This window comes from Oncorhynchus tshawytscha, linkage group LG08 (assembly GCF_018296145.1).
Source record: "Oncorhynchus tshawytscha isolate Ot180627B linkage group LG08, Otsh_v2.0, whole genome shotgun sequence".
NCBI classification, from domain to species: domain Eukaryota; kingdom Metazoa; phylum Chordata; class Actinopteri; order Salmoniformes; family Salmonidae; genus Oncorhynchus; species Oncorhynchus tshawytscha.
Genome location: NC_056436.1, coordinates 31,738,672 through 31,758,838, shown reverse-complemented (window position 1 = coordinate 31,758,838; position 20,167 = coordinate 31,738,672). Strand labels below are relative to the sequence as shown.

Genomic DNA, 20,167 nt, shown 5'->3' with positions numbered 1-20,167 from the left:
TGGGAGGAGGTGCTCTTGTTCTCCATGGACTTTACAAGTGTCCCAGCACTTTTTTGAGTTAGAGCTACAGGATGCAAATTTCTGCTTGAAAAAGCTGGCCTTTGCTTTCCTGACTGACTGCGTGTATTGGTTCCTGACTTCCCTGAACAGTTGCATATCGCAGGGACTATTCGACGCTATTGCAGTCCGCCATGGAGTAAACAGTGCAATGAAATACTAACTTGCAGGTTATCCTCTTGACAGCGCAACAACAACGATAGAAAAACTAAGTAGGTAAGTGAATAAATACAGCCCAATGAAATAAATTCACTTTTATTTTTTTAACAAATAGTTACATAGTCTATATGGAAATAACAGACATGAGCCAAGCATGTTAACCTGTAGAATGGAATAGGTTATAATACGTCTACGATTCATTTCATTTGGTCAGTTCTACCACCTCAACATTGCTCATTTTAAACGGGGTTAAATATAATATTGTAAAGTTCAGCTTCAGTCCAAAACGGGACACTGCGTTACTGTCAAAAGATATGTGGTTCAGTCAGAAAAACAATTTCTTTCTGGATCAAAAACCTCTTGGGTTGAAGCCCCGGAAATCTAGGCCTAAAGGTGCCACTCATAATTCCATTGTTAAATCTTTCCTCTGTCACGTTTGTGTGGTTGTTCTTTAGTATTGCTAGCAATAGTGGATCATATTACGCTGACGTATTACATGTTGTGCAATAATTAAGGGCATGTAGCCTATATGAATCTTTATGGAACGCAGACCATACCTAGCAGTATAAAACCTGGAGTCTGGCGCACGGTTCACGACTACTGGACTGTTGTCATCTGTAATTAGTGACGATTATTAGGGTAGATTTATAGGACTCCTTGTTCAACCCCTATTGTACACTTTTCTCACATTCCAATATTTAATGGACTGACCAATTGAATATGTCAATTTTCAGGATGAATCAAACCACTGTATTTTTGATTCACCAATATAATTCTCTAAGTAAAGGCTTTTCAAACCTGTTTTTTTATTCATAAATTCTTTCCGAACCCGAAATAATATACAAGATCAGAGTATTTTTTAATTAGTGCTGAAGTGAGACAAATATGTGTGTATTTAAATTACATTCTTTCATTGATCTCTAAAATTCTGAACATTCTCTCCATATATTCTAGTGAGTCTGTTGAGAAAAATCGACTTAACAGGTGCTTTTCAGCAAATTTAAAGGGATGTCTTTAGAAATAAATGTACTGAAAACTTATTTGAATGAAACTCCACCGGAAAATTTGTTCGCCAGGAAGTATGAGGGTTTGCAGTGGTTGAATTACATTTATTCAGCATGTGCAAGGGAACCACACCTGCAAAGCACATTACACACCTGTTCTGTGTTTGGTGTGTCAAAGGGCTGGGTATGGTGACAACTAAAAAAACATGTTTCCATTATACAATAGACCTCTATTTTGAAAGTATGTTTGTTAATTATTTTGTCACATGCATAATTGTTCCTCTGAGTGGATGTGCATGCATCTGTTTGCAATACATGTTGAGTGGGTATATACCAGTATGTGTTTTGGCAACACCAAAAGGGGGTTTACATATGCACTCATAACACCATTATGAAATCATTCAAATCAAAATCAAATCAAGTGTTATTTCTCACATGCACCAAATACAACAGGTGTGGGTAGACCTTACAGTAAAATGCTTACTTACAAGCCCTTAAAAAAGAAATCTAAGAAGTTTTTAACCAAGAAAAAACAGTGTTGAGAAAATATTTACTGTAAACTCAGACCCTGAGGAAGGCACAGTGATGCCGAAACGTTGGTAAATACCCATTAAATTGCTGGGGATTTATACATGGAGAGTGCAACTTTCTTTATTTTGATAGTTTATTCGTCATTAGTCAGCACCTCCACACAAACTATTACTCTGCACCTGCTCATGTTTTTTTATCGAGAAAATATTTGCTAAAATAAACTCAAAAATCTGAAATAAAAATGAGATTTTTTTTAGCTTTATTTTAACTAGGCAAGTCAGTTAAGAACAAATTCTTATTTTCAATGACGGCCTAGGAACAGTGGTTTAACTGCCTGTTCAGGGGCAGAACGACAGATTTGTACCTTGTCAGCTCGGGTGTTTGAACTTGCAACCTTCCAATGAGAAAAATATAAAAATAACAAATAATTAAGGAGCAACAAAAAAAACATTCATAACATCAACAGTTTTTATGTAAAGGGCCCTCTTCTCATCCTCCCTCTTCCCTCTTTACTCTGCTCCCTCCTTTTTTAGACGTCCTGATTCTTGAGAACAGCCAACCCGCCGCTCCACCAACTGCTGTTTTAACACGACCCACAGCTGCTGTAGCCTCTCCTGAAAGCCCTGCAGCACCTAGATGAAGACCACACACATCGCTGTTCCACATTCGAGATACAAATATCCTTACATTACCAATTAAAATGATAAATGACTCCTCACACACCTTCTGCAGCTGCTGTAGTCGTTCCTGAAAGCTCTCTCTCCTCGACTCCTCCCTCCCCTTCAGACGCTCCAACAACTGCTGCTCTAACACCTCCCACAGCCTTTGTAGCCTCTCCTGTGGCACCTAGAGGAAGACCTAGAGGAAAACCACACACATTGCTGTTCCACATACGAGATACAAACATCCTCACTGCTCTTATCCCAATTACCTTCTGGCCACGCCCCCTCCCTGCAACTCACCACACCTGATCAAGCCTTTACCTTACCTACTAAAAGTACCTTGCCTTTTCATGTATGCCATAAAGTGACAACTATTTCTTGCACTTTGACTACTGCCCCATAGTGGTAGCTTACCTACATGAACCAGCCTTACAGCCAATACAGTCCTTAGCTCTAGAGGCCAAATATTAATTTGACTTACATGACCAATTTATCAATGATAAATTAATCTGATAAACCTCCTGCAGCAGCTGCTGTAGCTGCTCCTGTATCTTTTCCTTCCTCCTTTTCAGGTGTCCTTGTCCTTGAGGCCAGCCATCCTGCTGTTCCCCCAACTGCTGCTCCAACACCTCCCGCGGCTGCTGTAGCCGTTGCAGAGAGCCCTGCAGCACCTAGAGAAGACCACACACGTCACTATCCCATATGAGAAACAAACTTCCTTACATTACACTGCCACTCACACACCTGCCGTAGCTGCTGTAGTAGCTGCTGCCGCTCCTGAGAACCCTGCTCCTGCGGCCCCCCATCCCAAGGCTCCACTAATCGCAGCTCCAGCACCTCCCACCGCCGCTGTAGCCGCTCCTGAAAGCCCTGCAGCACCTAGGTTGACCACATACACATCTGTCACTGTCCCACATAAAAAAATTACAAAAAATCCAAACAGCAATGATAAACGACATCAAGTCATGTGATTTAGTAAGTTATGACATCACAAGAACCACCATTGTCCATCTTTATTTCATTCGAAAGACTGTAGCTTTCTTCGTATTTACCTGCTGACTGTAGAGCAGCAACAAGACCCCCTGCTGCTACCCCACCTCCATTTACCACAGCTGCTGCAGACATCATGCTTGCTGCATATGATCCAGCAGCAATCCCACCAGCAGTGAATCCTATCGCTCCTAGGACAACTGGTGCCATTGCCACTGCCGCAACTATGAAGGCCCAGCAGAAACACTTGAGCAAGCAACCAGAAACATACCTGGCCTCATGTTATAGGAGGTTGACAATAGTATCACTGTCATGTGAATGTTTGGCCTAAACAACAAAACAAAGTAGCAAAACTGTACATCTATACAAATTATTTGAAGCTGGTAATTGATCATTTGAATTCATGCTGACTAAATAAATAATCTTACCTGCTCCCACTGTTGCTGTTGCTGCTGCAGCAATTGTACCCGTTCCTAAATGGTTAAGAAAATATTGCTTATTTTATGATAACCTCCTTTTATGGCACCTCAACTTGTAATTCACCCAATCCATCACAGTAACCGTGGTTGTTGATTGTAAACTAGGTACTCGCCATTTTGGATTCAAAAGGTTAAAAGGACTTTTACTCAAGAAAAATGTTCTAGCCCGTCAGTCCACCCTTCATATAGTCCCAAAATGTAATTATATACACTGCATACAAAAGCCTCATAGCTGTCCTAATAGAAAGCCTCATAGCTATCCTAATAGAAAGCCTCATAGCTATCCTAATAGAAAGCCTCATAGCTATCCTAATAGAAAGCCTCATAGCTATCCTAATAGAAAGCCTCATAGCTATCCTAATAGAAAGCCTCATAGCTATCCTAATAGAAAGCCTCATAGCTATCCTAATAAAAAGCCTCATAGCTATCCTAATAGAAAGCCTCATAGCTATCCTAATAGAAAGCCTCATAGCTATCCTAATAGAAAGCCTCATAGCCATCCTAATAGAAAGCCTCATAGCTGTCCTAATAGAAAGCCTCATAGCTGTCCTAATAGAAAGCCTCATAGCTATCCTAATAGAAAGCCTCATAGCTATCCTAATAGAAAGCCTCATAGCTATCCTAATAGAAAGCCTCATAGCTATCCTAATAGAAAGCCTCATAGCTATCCTAATAGAAAGCCTGCATTTACTTCCTGGGAAAAAATCTACAATTATGCTTTTTGACACAAAACGCATTATCATAGATATTTTCCAGGACTTCTGGTCATGCTGAATACCACTTGAAACCTATGAGTGTCATGGAGGTGGCTTTGGGACTTTAGTGGGTTTTGGCTCAGTGGGGTAATAGTTTCAAAGAACATGGGTGACCCAAAATGGATACACACAGGATACACATCCTTATATTATAAGAGCAAAGAAGAAAATGACTAAGTCAATCATCAATGATAAATTCTACTCAATAAGTCATATGATCTAAACAGTATAATCACAAACACTACCATTGGCTTCCTTTATTCCATCATGCCATTAAACTTTCTTTGATTTTACCTATTGCGGCGCCCCCTGCAGTTGCTCCAGCAGCAACCCCAACAGTAGTCAAACCTGCCACTCCCAGGGCTACTGGTGCCCCCAACACTGCTGCAGCTGTGAAGGTCCAGCAGACAAGAGCATGCATGAGCAAACAACCAAAAACATACATGGCTCCCTGTTATAGGAGGTTTGACAATGGTATAACTATAATGTGAATGACTTAGGCCTAAATGACAAAAGAAAGTAGGAACACAACTGTGAAATTATTTGAAGGTAACACCTAGAAAGGGCTTAACCAATAATGTTCAGAGCATAGACTAGAGATTCCTTATCTTATACTGACAATTATTGTGCCATTTATATTGTGTTTCTTATTCTGGCAATTATTGTTCCATTTACATTGTTTGAACTTATGTCTACAATGGATTTTGACCACAGTGTTTTTTAAATTTTTATAGCAAAAATCAACAAATATAATACAGATCAATCAGATTAGTGGAGTTATTGGATCAAATATAATATTCATGCTGACTAAATACATTATCTTACTTGCTCCCACGGTTGCTGCTGCTCCTGTAATGATCATCCTTTTTCCTAAATAGAAAAAAAATATTGCTCTTTTATGATATCCTGCTTGTTGATAAAGATACTGTATGTGTTAGCCAGTAAGTCAACTTGTTATTCACAACAGTAAAACACAAAACACATCATCATGGATATTTTCCAGGATTGCTAGTCATACTTAATATCACTTGACAACAGGAAACCCTGGAGTGTCATTGAGTTGGCTTTGTGAGTTTGGTGGGCTTTAGCTCAGTGGGCTAATACTTAAGAGGAATACAGATGACCCAAGATGGATGCAGACATGTGACCTGTAATCAACACATTATGTTCTGTTATTAAATATAGGTTTGTTTTGGTAAATTCTAAACGTGTTTTGTACTTAACACTCTCTGGCCAACTATTAAATGTTTTCATAAGTATTTATGAACTTTAAACATTATGGGTGCATGTTGCTATTTGTACAAATGTTGAATATGGTGCTCCCATTTTGATGATCAGAATTGTGATAGTTTTGGGATGTTCTGTTTGACTCACTGTTCTGTTTGATTCTTTGTGAATCATCTGGGTCCCGAGGCTCCTGACAGTCCCGAGGCTCCTGACAGTCCCGAGGCTCCTGACAGTCCCGAGGCTGACAGTCCTGACAGTCCTGAGGCTCCTGAGCATTGCTGAAGTAAACAGTGAGGGCATCAATCATTGCTGCACATGTTTCAGTCATTGTCAGGGTATTTAAGATGCACAGTCCCTCATTGCCAAGGCAAGCGCATAACAATGTTATCTTCTCTTCGTCTGGCAAGCCTGTTATGTCTGCCCTGTATAATGTACAATTCAAAATATTCTATCCAGTCATTCCAATGCTCCTGCAGCTCACCGGGTACCGGCAGAGATATGGTCGGTGCACTACACAAAATATTGTGTCCCTTTTACTTTAAAAAAATGTAGGTAACTATTTGCATCAGCTTTTTAAGTAAATCCAACAAGGAGGATATTTTAAGTATAATATGCTTCACTTTTAGTGTATTACAAACTCAAAGATATTAAGTGCAAACAACTGGATCTCAATTTCCTTTCATCCAACTTCATTTTATCAGGTTCAGAACAGCTATTTTATTGTTTAGCCTGCTTAAGTCCTTCAAGTCCCAGAACTAATGTTATAAGTTTGATATACTTAATTTAACTAGTTACCAAACTACTATTGTAAGATTAATTTGCTGAATCTTCTCAGTATCGTAATTGATATTCTATGTTTAATCTACAAATGTAGTAACTTATTGTATTCAGGTTAGTAAAATGTATTTAAATTGGGTTCCTACTACTCAAATATATACTCACAACTATACTTAAAAAGCTGATGTAAATAGTTGCCTCAACATACTTTAATAATAATAATTTACTAAAAATGGTTATTTCTATACAAGGGAATATGCAAAAAGAAACAACAGTGTTCAACTTCAACATCTTTATTTTGAATAAAAATAAATGTTATAATTTCTTCAAACTCAAATTGCCCCTTAAACCCTACTCCTTAGGCATTTGTGGAGTGCTCATTATTTTGTCATCTGTAAGCATTCTGGGTATAACTACACCTTGCCTCCTTAGGTAAAGTTACCTGTACATCCAGATAGCTTGCACCTGACTACAAATCATTTCAGATGTTCACAACTGCATAAGGTTTAGGCGATAGTTTGGAATTAGCACTTTAGACAAAGCACAATATGAACTTTAGCTCAAATACCTCATTCAAACTGTTTTAGATTCATTAAAACATGGGTTTTCAAAACATACATTGCACATATTGTTACAAAATACAGTGGCAAGAAAAAGTATGTGAACCCTTTCTAATTTCTGCATCAATTAGTCATAACATTTGTTCTGATCTTCATCTTAGTCACAACAATAGACAAACACAATGTGCTTAAACTAATAACACACACATGATTGTGTTTTTCTATATTGAATACATAATTTAAACATTCACAGTGTAGGTTGGAAAAAGTATGTGAACCCCTAGGTTAATGGCTTTTCCAAAAGCTAATTGTAGTCAGGAGTCAGCTAACCTGGAGTCCAATCAATGAGACGAGATAGGAGATGATTGTTAGAGCTGCCCTGCCCTATAAAAAACAGTTACAGAATTTGAGTTTACTATTCACAAGCATTGCCTGATGTGAACCATGCCTCGAACAAAAGAGATCTCAGAAGACCTACAGTAAGATTAATTGTTGACTTGCATAAAGCTGGAAAGGGTCTCTAAAAGCCTTGATGTTCATCAGTCCACGGTAAGACAAATTGCCTATAAATGGAGAAAGTTCAGCACTGTTGCTACTCTCCCTAGGAGTGGCCGTCCCGCAAAGATGACAGCAAGAGCACAGTGCAGAATGCTCAATGAGGTTAAGGTGAATCCTTGAGTGTCAGCTAAAGACTTACAGAAATCTCTGGAACATGCTAACATCTCTGTTGACGAGTCTACGATACGTAAAACACTAAACAAGAAGCCACTGCTGTCCAGAAAAAACATTGCTGCAAGTCTGAAGTTCGCAAAAGAGCACCTGGAGGTTCCACAGCGCTTCTTGCAAAATATTCTGTGGACAGATTAAACTAAAGTTGAGTTGTTCCTGGAGAAAAAAAAGGCACAGCACACCAACATCAAAACCTCATCACAAATGTAAATTATGGTAGAGAGAGCATCATGATTTGGGGCTGCTTTGCTGCCTCAGGGCCTGGACAGCTTGCTATCATTGACGGAAAAATGAATTCCCAAGTTTATCAAGACATCTTGCAGGAGAATGTAAGGCTATCTCTCCGCCAATTGAAGCTCAACAGAAGTTGGGTGATGCAACAGGATAATGACCCAAATCATCAGAAGTAAATCAACTACAGAATGGCTTCAACAGAAGAAAATACGCCTTCTGTAGTGGTCCAGTCAGAGTCCTGACCTCAATCCGATTTCAAATGTTGAGGCATGACCTCGCGAGCGGTTCACACCATACACCCTAAGAATATTGCTGAACTGGAACAGTTTTGTAAAGAGGAATGGTCCAAAATTCCTCCTGGCCGTCGTGCAGGTCTGATCCGCAACTACAGAAACCCTTTGGTTGAGTTGCTGCCAAAGGAGGGTCAACCAGTTATTAAATCCAAGGGTTCACATACTTTTCCCACCCTACACTGTGAATGTTTACACAGTGTGTTCAATAAAGACATGAAAATGTATAATTGTTTGTGTGTTATTAGTTTAAGCAGACTGTCTATCAAATTGTATGACCAATTTATGCAAAAATCCAGGGGGGATCTTCTGAACAGATAAGGACAAAAGATGATCTGAGAGCCATAATGCTATTGGGAAACCCCTCCCAAAGCATGTGCTGAGTGAGAATGTTCAGACTAATCTTGACTAATCTTTAATGCATATTTCATTGTAGATTAGAATATTAGGTCAAGACGAAAAAATATTTTGATCAATATACATTTTCTACCTACATTGACTATTTTCATTCAGCTGTATGTTGTACCCGAGTGAGCTCAAACAGGGCTGGCCATCTTTCTTCTAAGTCTTTCAAAGGAAGGGCCTGAACGACATTATGGCACTCACAATGTTGTAGTTGTCACATATTTGTACTTCTCCCAGTAGCTCCACTCACTCCCTCTCCAGGGTCTCATCTGTTTCTCCAGCAGGGTGGGGTGGGAGGTAATTTACCTATGCCTTCTTTGTTTTGTTTTTTATATTCCTGTCCTCTGGTGATTTTCTCTTGAGTTCACTTCAAATCAAATCAAATTTGATTTGTCATATACACATGGTTAGCAGATGTTAATGCGAGTGTAGCGAAATGCTTGTGCTTCTAGTTCTGACAGTGCAATAACATATAACAATAATATCTAACAGTAATATCTAACAAGTAATCTAACAACTCCCCAACAACTACCTAATACACAATCTAAAGGGGTGAATGAGAATATGCACATGTAAGTATATGGATGAGCAATGGCGAAGGTGCAATAGATGGTATAAAATACAGTATATACATGTGATATGAGTAACGTATTATTTAAGCATTATTTAGAGTGCATTGTATAAAGTGACTAGTGATCCATTTACTAAAGTGTCCAGTGATTGGGTCTCAATGTAGGCAGCAGCCTCTCTGAGTTAATGATTTCTGTTTAGCAGTCTGATGGCCTTGAGACAGAAGCTGTTTTTCAGCCTCTCGGTCCCAGATTTGACACACCTGTATTTGACGTGCCTTCTGGATGATAACGGTGTGAACAGGCAGTTGCTCGGGTGGTTGATGTCCTTGATGATCTTTTGCCCTTCCTGTGACATCGGGTGCTGTAATGGTCATGCTGTTTCCTGAAGTCCACGATAATCTCCCTTGTTTTGTTGACGTTGAGTGAGAGGTTGTTTTCCTGACACCATACTCTGAGTGCCCTCACCTCCTCCCTGTAGGCTGTCTCGTCGTTGTTTGTAATCAAGCCCACTACCGTTGTCATCTGCAAACATGATGATTAAGTTGGAGGTGTGCATGGCCACGCAGTCATGGGTGAACAGGGTGTACAGGAGAGGGCTGAGCATGCACCCTTGTGGGGACCCAGTGTTGAGGGTCAGCGAATTGGAGATGCTGTTTCCTACCTTCACCAACTGGGGGCGGCCTGTCAAAGTCCAGGACCCAATTGCACAGGGTGGAGTTGAGACCCAGGTCCTCCAGCTTGATGATGAGATTGGAGGGTACTATGGTGTTGAATGCTGAGCTGTAGTCAATGAACAGCATTCTTACATAGGTATTTATTTTGTCCAGATGGGATAGGGCAGTGTGGTGGCGATTGCATCGTCTGTGGACCTGTTGGGGCGGTATGCAAACTGAAGTGGGTCTAGGGTGGCCGGTAAGTTGGAGGTGATATGATCCTTGACTAGTCTCTCAAAGCACTTTATGATGACAGAAGTGAGTGCTATGGGGCGGTAGTCATTTAGTTCAATTATCTTTTCCTTTTGGGTACAAGAACAATGGTAGCCATCTTGAAGCATGTGGGGACAACAGACTGGGATAGGGAGCGACTGAATATGTCCGTAAACACACCAGCCAGCTGGTCTGCGCATGCTTTGAGGACGCTGCTAGGAATGCCATCTGGGCCAGCAGCCTTGCGAGGGTTAACACGTTTAAATCTTTTACTCATGTCAGCCAAGGAGAAGGAGGGGGGGGGGGCGCAGTCCTTGTTAGTGGGCTGCGACGGTGGTACTGTATTATCCTCAAAGCGGGCAACGGTGTTTAGTTTGTCTGGAAGTGTGACGTTGGTGTCCGTGACATGGCTGGATTTCATTTTGTAGTCTGTGATTTCATGTATACCCTGCCACATACGTCTCGTGTCTGAGCTGTTGAATTGTGACTCCACATTGTCCCTGTACTGGCATTTCGATTTTTTGATTGCCTTGCGGAGGGAATAACTACAATGTTTATATTCAGGCATATTCCCAGACCTCTTTCCATGGTTAAATGCGGTGGGTCGCGCTTTCAGTTTTGTGCGAATGCCGCCATCCATCCACGGTTTCTGGTTAGTGTTAGGGTTGCGTCAATTCGAATCTGGTATCAGGATAAATATGACATTGAGTCACCGATTGTATACTATGTATTTTTTATTAGCTAAGCATTAAGTGGTACATGCAATTTTCATATACACGGGCTCTCTGTCCCACCTCGCAGGGCAAACAGAGAACTGACTTGTTCCTGACAAAGATATTATAATATACTCTTGACAGAAGTAGTTCCCTTTTCCGAGCCGGCCTGTCAGAGTAGAGACTGGGCATGGTTTAAACTCACTCAGCCTTATCGTTGATTGTTGGCGCACAGGCTGGTCCCAGCCTCCTAAGCGCTTCAGCGGTCAGTCGTTGTAGTTGTGTAGAATATCTATGCGCTCACACACTCAATACAGTTATCTCACACCTGGCTCCTGTTATCTAACAAAATACCGTTTGTTCCCGCAACACTACGTTCTGAATGTGCCCTCACAACTCATTGCACAGTGCCTGTCTTCATGTTATTCTGTATTTTTCCATCACGAGAAAGGCCCATGGCCCTAAAACTGTTAACAATGTCTCAAGTCAGCTGTGTTGCATAACACATATACCCACACAAGCCAACAGCAAATAATATTCCATCACATATGATATGGTAAGGGCTATAGTGTATAACACAGAACCTCACATTAGGGTTGGTTTTAATAGTCAACATGGTTGATTCAAATAACCAACTCATCATCAATCTTTCATTATTTGAATCAGCTGTGTAGTGCTATTGGCAAATACTCACATCAAAAATGGTGGTGTCCGTGGCACACACTCGATGAACAGTTGAGGAAGGGGCCGACATGCGCGCAATCTCATTGGTCCATGTACAGCCCACATAGGTTACGATAATGATAAGCCTTACACGGTTTACAAACCTGTGATAATGTTAACCATCAAGCTACAAAAAGCATCAAGCCTTCTATAATGCTTCTTATACTTTCACTTTCGAGCTTCAGGAACGAGATCTCCGCCCAGTTTCCATTTCAGGGAAGTGAGTGTAGGAGTCGCAGATGTGAAGCGAGAGACACAACTCTGCACTTTGTCCTGGGTGAAATAAGACGCAATGCAGATAATGCGGTTAGTGTAGTTTTTTGACTGGAAGGCAATGGGATTGTGTCGCATTTGGTCAAGAAAAACATGCATTGTTCATTGATAACGTTGGACATAACTAAGAGACCTCAGTGACGTACTTGCGAACATAAGCAACAATTTAAAGTTAAATGGATTCTCCAGTTAAAAATGCATATCAGCCAATGAAAAGCGTCGATTTACTTGCATGTGGCAGAAAGCTAAATTGTAGTTGGCTGAGTTCAATACTTTTGTACGTTCTGGGACATTCAATTGATAGGAAACAGTGCTGTACTGAACGACTGGAAAACGGGGAGAGGTAGGATTATGTATGGAGCCAGGTAGCTGCCAAAAGGTTGAATCGTTAGGGTCGTAAGAAAACCCATACTTAAATTGTTGGGATTGTAAGAAAAGCCATGTGTGAAACATGAAACATAAACATTAAATTTAATCTGTGAACATACAATTATGGACTAATCTTGTGTTGCAATTCTGATTCTAATTCTACCCCCCAGAAAACGTACACCAAACATCCTGTGAGGAGTGCTACACAAACAAGCATAACACAGTATTAAAAAAAACAGAAGTCAGGGAAACCAAAAGAGGTATCCTGCACATTTTCTAGTCTAGTCTCCATCCTTTAATACTCCTCAGCTGAGTTTACTTCACAGTTAGGTCGCTAATGTAATGGATTTTCCAGTGCAAGTCAAGATAGCACTAGCTGTATTACGCCAACAAGAGTGAAGTTGCAGTCCGCTAGGTGTCTCTACAGCATGGGCATATAACTGGGTGACGTGGACATCCCCATGCATGCACCTTCTCAAAATACGACTAATTCAATATTGCACCATAGACATTTCTTTCATCACTCAAAATCTTGCCAAAGCATATTCTGTTTGAGGGGTTAATATGAATTTAAAATGATTTGACATGATTTATATGAATCGGGTCATGAACATATGGACTTTGAAATGAACAAGGGAGAGGGTAAACGAAGGCTAAGTCTGGCATAAGCTTATTCCCACACTTTACAATAACTCTGTTACAGTGGTTTTAGGTAGTCTCCATAAAGGCTATTCCCTCCATCGCAACACTGCTGCTCAGTAGAAGAGCTTGTGATCTCCATTCAGCACCTTCTGATTTTTTTATTATTCTTTTTTAAATTGAACTAGTAGTGTCAGTTAAGAACAAATTCTTATTTACAATAACGTCCTACCAAAAGTCCTCCTTTTGGGATGGGGACTTGTTTTTTTAGTTTTTTTTTTTAAATAGGACAAAACTCATCACGACAAGAGAGAGACCACAACACTACATAACATGGCAGCAACACATGACAACACAGCATGGTAGCAACACCACATGACAACAACATGGTAGCAACACAACATGGGAACAGCACAACATGGTAGCAGCACAAAACATGGTATAAACATTATTGGGCACAGACAACAGCACCAAGGCAAGAAGGTAGAGAAAACAATACATCACATGAAGCAGCCACAACTGTCAGTAAGAGTGTCCATGATTGAGTCTTTGAATGAAGAGATGGAGATAAAACTTTGAGTGTTTTTTGCAGCTCGTTCCAGTCACTAGCTGCAGCGAACTGAAAAGAGCAGCGACTCAGGGATGTGTGCACTTTGGGGACCTTTAACAGAATGTGACTGGCAGAACGGGTGTTGTATGTGGAGGATGAAGGCTGCAGTAGGTATCTCAGATAGGGGGGGATTGAGGTCTATAGGGTTTTATAAATAAGCATCAACCAGTGGGTCTTGTGACCGGTATACAGAGATGACCAGTTTACAGAGGAGTATAGAGTGCCACTGTATAGAGTATAGAGTGCCAATGTGTCCTATAAGGAGCATTGATGGCAGAATGGTAAAGAACATCTCAAGAGCACCCTTACCTGCTGATCAATAAATTACATCTCCGTAATCTAGCATGGGTAGGATGTTCATCTGAATCAGGTTTAGTTTGGCAGCTGGGGTGAAAGAGGAGCGATTACGATAGAGGAAATCAAGTCTAGATTTTAACCTGCAGCTTTGATATGTGTTGTGGGAAGGACAGTGTACCGTCTAACCATACTCCCAAGTACTTGTATGAGCTTGTATCAAGCTCTAAACCCTCAGAGCTAGTAATCACACCGGTGGGGAGAGGGGCATTTTTCTTACCAAACCACATGACCTTTGTTTTGGGGTGTTCAGAACAAGGTTAAGGGCAGAGAAAGATTGTTGGACACTAATAAAGCTTTGTTGTAAAGCATTTAACACAATCCGGGGAGGGGCCAGCTTAGTATAAGACATCGGCATATAAATAGATGAGAGAGCTATTTTGTTGATGTCAATTGAGAAGAGCGTGGGGCCTAAGATCGAGCCTTGGGGTACTCCCTTGGTGACAGGCAGTGGCTTAGACAGCAGATGTTCTGACTTTATGCATTGCACTCTTTGAGAGAGGTAGTTAGAAAACCAGGCCAAAGACTCCTCAGATACACCAATACTCCTTAGCCGGCCCACAAGAATGGAATTGTCTACCATATCAAAAGCTTTGGCCAAGTCAATAAAAGTAGCAGCACAGCATTGCATAGAATCAAGGGCAATGGTGATATAATTTAGGACCTTTAAGGTTGCAGTGACACATCCATAACCAGAACGGAAACCAGATTGCATACCAGAGAGAATACTATAGACTTCAAGAGAGCCAGCCAGTAGATTATTGACAAGTTTTTCCCACACTTTTGATAAACAGGGCAAAATAGAAATTGGCCTATAACAGTTAGGATCAGCTTGATCTCCACCTTTTAAATAAAGGATAAACCGTGGTTGCCTTCCAAGCAATGGGAACCTCCCCAGAGAGGAGAGACAGGTTAAAAAGGTCAGAGACAGGCTTGGAGATAATAGGGGCTCTCACCTTAACTTCTTAAGGTATAGGGGGCAGCATTTTCACTTTTGGATAAATAGCATGCCCAATTTCAACTTTCTGCCTCTCATGCCAAGAATATAAGATATGCATATTATTAGTAGATTTGGATTAAGTTTCTAAAACTGTTTGAATCATGTCTGTGAGTATAACAGAACTTATGTAGCAGGCAAAACCCCGAGGACTAACCGTTCAGAACCTTTTTTTTAGGTCTCTGTCTGTTCAGTGAGTTCTCATTGGAAACAATATTTCTTAGGAACTTGTTTTCAGTTCCTACCGCTTCCACTGGATGTCAACAGTCTTTGGAATTTGTTTGAGGTTATTCATTTGTACAATGAAGATGTACAGCCATCTAGGAACTGCGTAACACTGTTCAGAGTTGCGCAAAACTTGAAAAGTAGCTTGGTTTGTTGTCTTCCTGTATTGAACACAGATAGACCCGTCTTCAATTTGATCAATTATTAACGTTTAAAAAATACCTAAAGTTGTTTTACAAAAGTAGTTTGAGGCAACTTTTGAAATATTTTGTAGTGATGTTGCGCAATTTGGAAGCTGGTTTTTTCTGGATCAAATGCGCCAAATAAATGGACATTTTGGATATATAAGGACAGAATTAATCGAACAAAAGGACCAATTGTGATGTTTATGGGACATATTGGAGTGCCATCAAAAGAAGCTCGTCAAAGGTAAGGCATGTTTTGTATTTTATTTCCGCGTTTTGTGTAGCGCCTGCAGGGTTGAAATATGCTACCCTCTTTGTTTACTGTTGTGCTATCATCAGATAATAGCTTCTTATGCTTTCGCCGAAAAGCCTTTTTAAAATCTGACATGTTGGCTGGATTCACAACGAGTGTAGATTTAAATTAGTATCTTACATGTGTGATTTAGTGAACGTTTGATTTTTATATAATTTGCTGCGCTGCATTTCCCTGGCTTTTGGCCAAGTGGGTGAGCAGGAGGGTTTATTCTCCAGGTCTTTAACCATTTTCCAGAACTTCTTGAGGTTAGACCCACAGAGAGAGAACTGCTCCTTAAAGTAACTAATTCGGCCTTCCGGATAGCCTGAGTGCACTTATTTCTCATTTGCCTGAACAAGAGTTAGTCAGCCTGAGTATGTGTATGCTGAGCCTTTCGCCAAATGGAATTCTTGAGGTGAAGTAACTTTGACAGATCACAGTTCAACCAGGGTCTGAACCTGTTTTTAATTCTCATTTTCTTTATGGGGGTGTGTTTGTTGACAATATCACTGAAAATATTAAAAAAGAAGGTCCAAGCGTCTTGGACAGAGGGGATCAAGCTGATTCTATACCAAGTTACAGAGACTAGTTCATGAAGGAAGGCTTGCTCAGTAAAGTTTTTTAGCAAGCGTCTATGACAAATCAGGACAGGCCGTTTCACTGTGCAGCCATTACAAACAAAGGCTGTAAACAGTGATCACTAAGGTCATTACAGAAAACACCAGACTGATACCTATCAGGATTATTTGTGAGGATAACATCAAGGAGAGTAGCCTTTTGTGTGTGTTTGGAGTCATACCTTGTTGGATTGGTAATAATCTGAGAAAGATTTAGGGAGTCCCATTGCTTTAGGACTTGGTCAGGTGGTTTAAGTATGTCCCAGTTTAGGTCATCTAGCTTGACAAATTCAGACTTAATGTAAGGGACCAGGAGAGAGCTTAGGGCAGGTAGGGTACAGGCCGGTGCTGATGGAGGACAATAACACCCAGCAACAGTCAACAAAGAGCTATTTGAAAGTTTAATGCTTTAAACCAGAAAATCAAATTGTTTGGGGACAGACTTGGTGGAGACAACCGAGCACTGATGATGTTCCTTGGTAAAGATTGCCACTCCACCACCTTGGGAAGATCTGTCTTGCCGAAAAACGTTATAACCTAAAAGGTTAATATCAGTGTTCAACATACTCTTTCTTAACCACGTCTCAGTAATGAACAACACATCTGGATTGGAGCTGTGAACCCACACTTTCAATTGATAATTTTTAGGTAATAATTTGAGTAAAGCCACCCCTCAGCCTCAGAAGATGCCCTTCTGAAGGCATGTAATCATATATACTCAAATGTAGGCCTATTTGACTACTAGCCAAATAAAGTGCAGAGCATGCATGATGCGTGCAACTCATCATTCCAACCTATTTTAATATTTAATTCATCATTCATTCAGTTCAGTCAGTCAGTCAGTATGTCATCCATTCTGTCATTTGTCTGAGTTGCAATAGGAACTAAATCAAAAGAGAATAGAACAGTCTTATCCATTTGTTTATTGAAATCCAAGTGTGTATTCAAAATCATCTAAATTCTCCAAAGTTCTTAAGCCTATTACTTTAATAATTCAATGTTTAATTTAGGCCTATCCAAATAAACAAATAGGCCTTCAACTTGTAGGCATTGCAATTTAGGCTATCATTTTTAGTACTGGTGTCTTGCGGAATCCTAATGATACCTACAGTATGTTCAACCATTTGGCAGCTATCTGGTATGGAGACAGATACAGTAGCTGCCAAAAGCTTGAACGTATGTATCGTTACGATTGTAGGACTCTATGGCTGCATGCTTATGCCAGACTTAGCCTACATTTACCCTCTCCCTTGTTCATTTCAAAGTCCATATGTTCATGACCTGATTCATATAAATCATGTCAAATTATTTTACATTCATATTAATCCCTCGAACAGAATATGCTTTGGCAAGATTTTGAGTGATGAAATAAATCTCTATGGTGCAATATTAAATTAGTTCTATAAAATAATATTTTGAGTAGTAAAGACTCCAGTGGTCATACATAATTCATAGAATAATAATAAGTGTTTGGTGAATCTGTTTCATTATTCCTGGTATATACTACTGGTTATGATTGCAGACAGAGCCCAGAGAATGAGATGGTGCAATATTGAATTAGTCATATTTTGAGAAGGTGCATGTATGGAGATGTCCACGTCACCCAGAGATATGCCCATGCTGTAGAGACCGACACCTAGCGGACTGAAACTTCACTGTTGTAGGCATAGTACAGCTAGTGCTATCTAGACTTGCACTGGAAAATCCATCATATTAGTGACCGAAATGTGAAGTAAACTCAACTGAGGAGTATTAGAGAATGGAGACTTTTAACTTGAAAATGTGCAGGATTCCAGAGACTCTGGGTTCGAGCCCAGGCTCTGTCGCAGCCGGCCACGACCGGGAGGTCCATGGGGCAACGCACAATTGGCCTAGCGTCGTCCGGGTTAGGGAGGGTTTGGCCGGTAGAGATATCCTTGTCTCATCGTGCACTAGCGACTCCTGTGGCGGGCCGGGCGCAGTGCACGCTAACCAGGTCGCCAGGTGCACGGTGTTTCCTCCGACACATTGGTGCGGCTGGCTTCCGGGTTGGATGCGCGCTGTGTTAAGAAGCAGTGCGGCTTGGTTGGGTTGTGTTTCGGAGGACGCATGGCTTTCGACCTTCGTAGTTGTAGCGATGAGACAGGATAGTAACTACTAACAATTGGATACCACGAAATTGGGGAGAAAAGGGGGTAAAATAAAAAATGTGCAGGATTAGGGCTGTTACGGTGACCATATTACCGCCACACCGGCGGTCATGAGTAATGAAGGCAGTCAAATTCCACTTGACCTTTAGGTCACGGTAATTAGGATTCTCCAAGCTCTGATGTTGCTGATGGTCATTAGTAGCCTACCAAACTTGCTAACTACCTGGTACTCAGCACTCTATTGTCCCGCTAATCACTCTGACATCACTGCAAATGTGATCGAAAATCTAATCAAACACCTACTGAGAGCCCATGAGCTCATGTTGAGCAACATTTCTGTAGGCTATGCAATTGCATGATATGGCTTCTATTAAAAAGAGGAGGATCCCATCAGCTTTTTATAGGCTAGGCCTACTATATTTATATCTCAACATTCCTAATATTAAGCACAGAGCTAGTAAGGTGGAAAAAAACTTCAAGTTTGTTTACGTCATATACACACGTAGTACACAGTGCAATGAAATGCTAACTTGCAGGTATTTCAATGAAATAAATTCACTAATTATTATATATATATATATATATGTATATGTTTTTACAAATAGTTACATAGCCTATATGGAAATAACAGACATGATCCAAGCACGTTAACCTGTAGAATGGAATAGGTTATAATACGTCTACGATTCATTTCATTTGGTCAGTTCTACCACCTCAACATTGCTCATTTTAAACAGGGTTAAATATAATATTGTAAAGTTCAGCTTCAGTCCAAAACGGGACACTGCGTTACTGTCAAAAGATATGTGGTTTAGTAAGAAAAACACAATTTCTTTCTGGAACAAAAACCTCTTTGGTTGAAGCCCTGGAAACCTAGGCCTAAAGACGCCACTCATAATTCCATTCCATTGTTAAATCTTTCCTCTGTCACGTTTGTGTGGTTGTTCTTTAGTATCGCTAGCAATAGTGGATCATATTACGCTGACGTATTACATGTTGTGCAATAATTAAGGGCATGTAGCCTATATGAATCTTTATGGAACGCAGACCATACCTAGCAGTATAAAACCTGGAGTCTGGCGCACGGTTCACGACTACTGGACTGTTGTCATCTGTAATTAGTGACGATTATTAGGGTAGATTTATAGGACTCCTGTTCAACCCCTATTGTACACTTTTCTCATGGGTTGAAAAATGAAATATGTCAACTTTCAGGATCAATCAAACCACTATTTTTTATTCACCAATGCAGTCCGTGTGTAAAGGCTTTCCAAACCTTTTTTTATTCATAAATTATTTCCAAACCCTAAATAATACAGTACACAGGATCAGAGTATTTTTAAATTGGTGCTGAAAGGAGACGAATATGCATATATTTAAATGGGATTATTTCATTGATCTCTAATATTCTGAAAATTCTCTCCATATATTACAATGTGTCTGTTGAGAAAATTTGAATGAAAAGGTACTTTACACCAAACTTAAAGGGATGGCTTTAGATAAATCATCTGAAAACCCTATTGAATGAGAACTCCACCGCAAAATCTGTTGGTCAGGGTTTTCAGTGATTAAATTGCATTTATCCAGAATGCGCAAGGGAACCACACCTGCAAAGTGCTTTACACACCTGCTCTGTGTTTGGTATGTCATAGGTCTGCTACAGTGACAACAAAAAAAAACG

The 20,167-nt window shown here is 40.3% G+C and overlaps 1 protein-coding gene across 4 annotated transcripts; it reads right to left on the bottom strand.

The window, feature by feature from the left end:
* Positions 1–2,080: 2,080 nt before the first annotated feature.
* Positions 2,081–12,705, bottom strand: LOC121846892 (predicted GPI-anchored protein 23). Of its 4 annotated transcripts, none has more exons than XM_042325416.1 (11): positions 11,765–12,429; positions 6,115–6,142; positions 6,012–6,072; positions 5,463–5,507; positions 4,932–5,027; positions 3,832–3,876; positions 3,466–3,627; positions 3,158–3,292; positions 2,932–3,084; positions 2,475–2,609; positions 2,081–2,383 (listed from the first exon to the last, which is right to left on the bottom strand). In XM_042325416.1, the coding sequence occupies exons 1-11, from the start codon at positions 11,857–11,859 to the stop codon at positions 2,241–2,243; spliced, it is 1,098 nt and encodes a 365-aa protein (XP_042181350.1). In that variant the 5' UTR covers positions 11,860–12,429; the 3' UTR covers positions 2,081–2,240. The 4 variants fall into 4 exon arrangements, with proteins under 4 accessions (XP_042181350.1, XP_042181349.1, XP_042181352.1 ...); XM_042325418.1 differs by adding an exon at positions 5,656–5,785 and having other exon boundaries at positions 2,082–2,383; positions 6,012–6,142; positions 11,765–12,208; XM_042325415.1 differs by having other exon boundaries at positions 6,012–6,142.
* Between the last annotated feature and the right edge of the window lie 7,462 nt (positions 12,706–20,167).

Bases quoted from the DNA above. Each gene is read 5' to 3' on its own strand.
- LOC121846892 (XM_042325415.1), bottom strand. From the start codon at position 11,859: ATGTGGGCTGTACATGGACCAATGAGATTGCGCGCATGTCGGCCCCTT. The intron at 3,085-3,157 runs GTGTGTGAGTGG...GGTCTTCTCTAG, and splicing joins TACTACAGCAGCTACGGCAG to GTGCTGCAGGGCTCTCTGCA. The intron at 2,384-2,474 runs GTGTGTGAGGAG...GTCTTCATCTAG, and splicing joins GACTACAGCAGCTGCAGAAG to GTGCTGCAGGGCTTTCAGGA.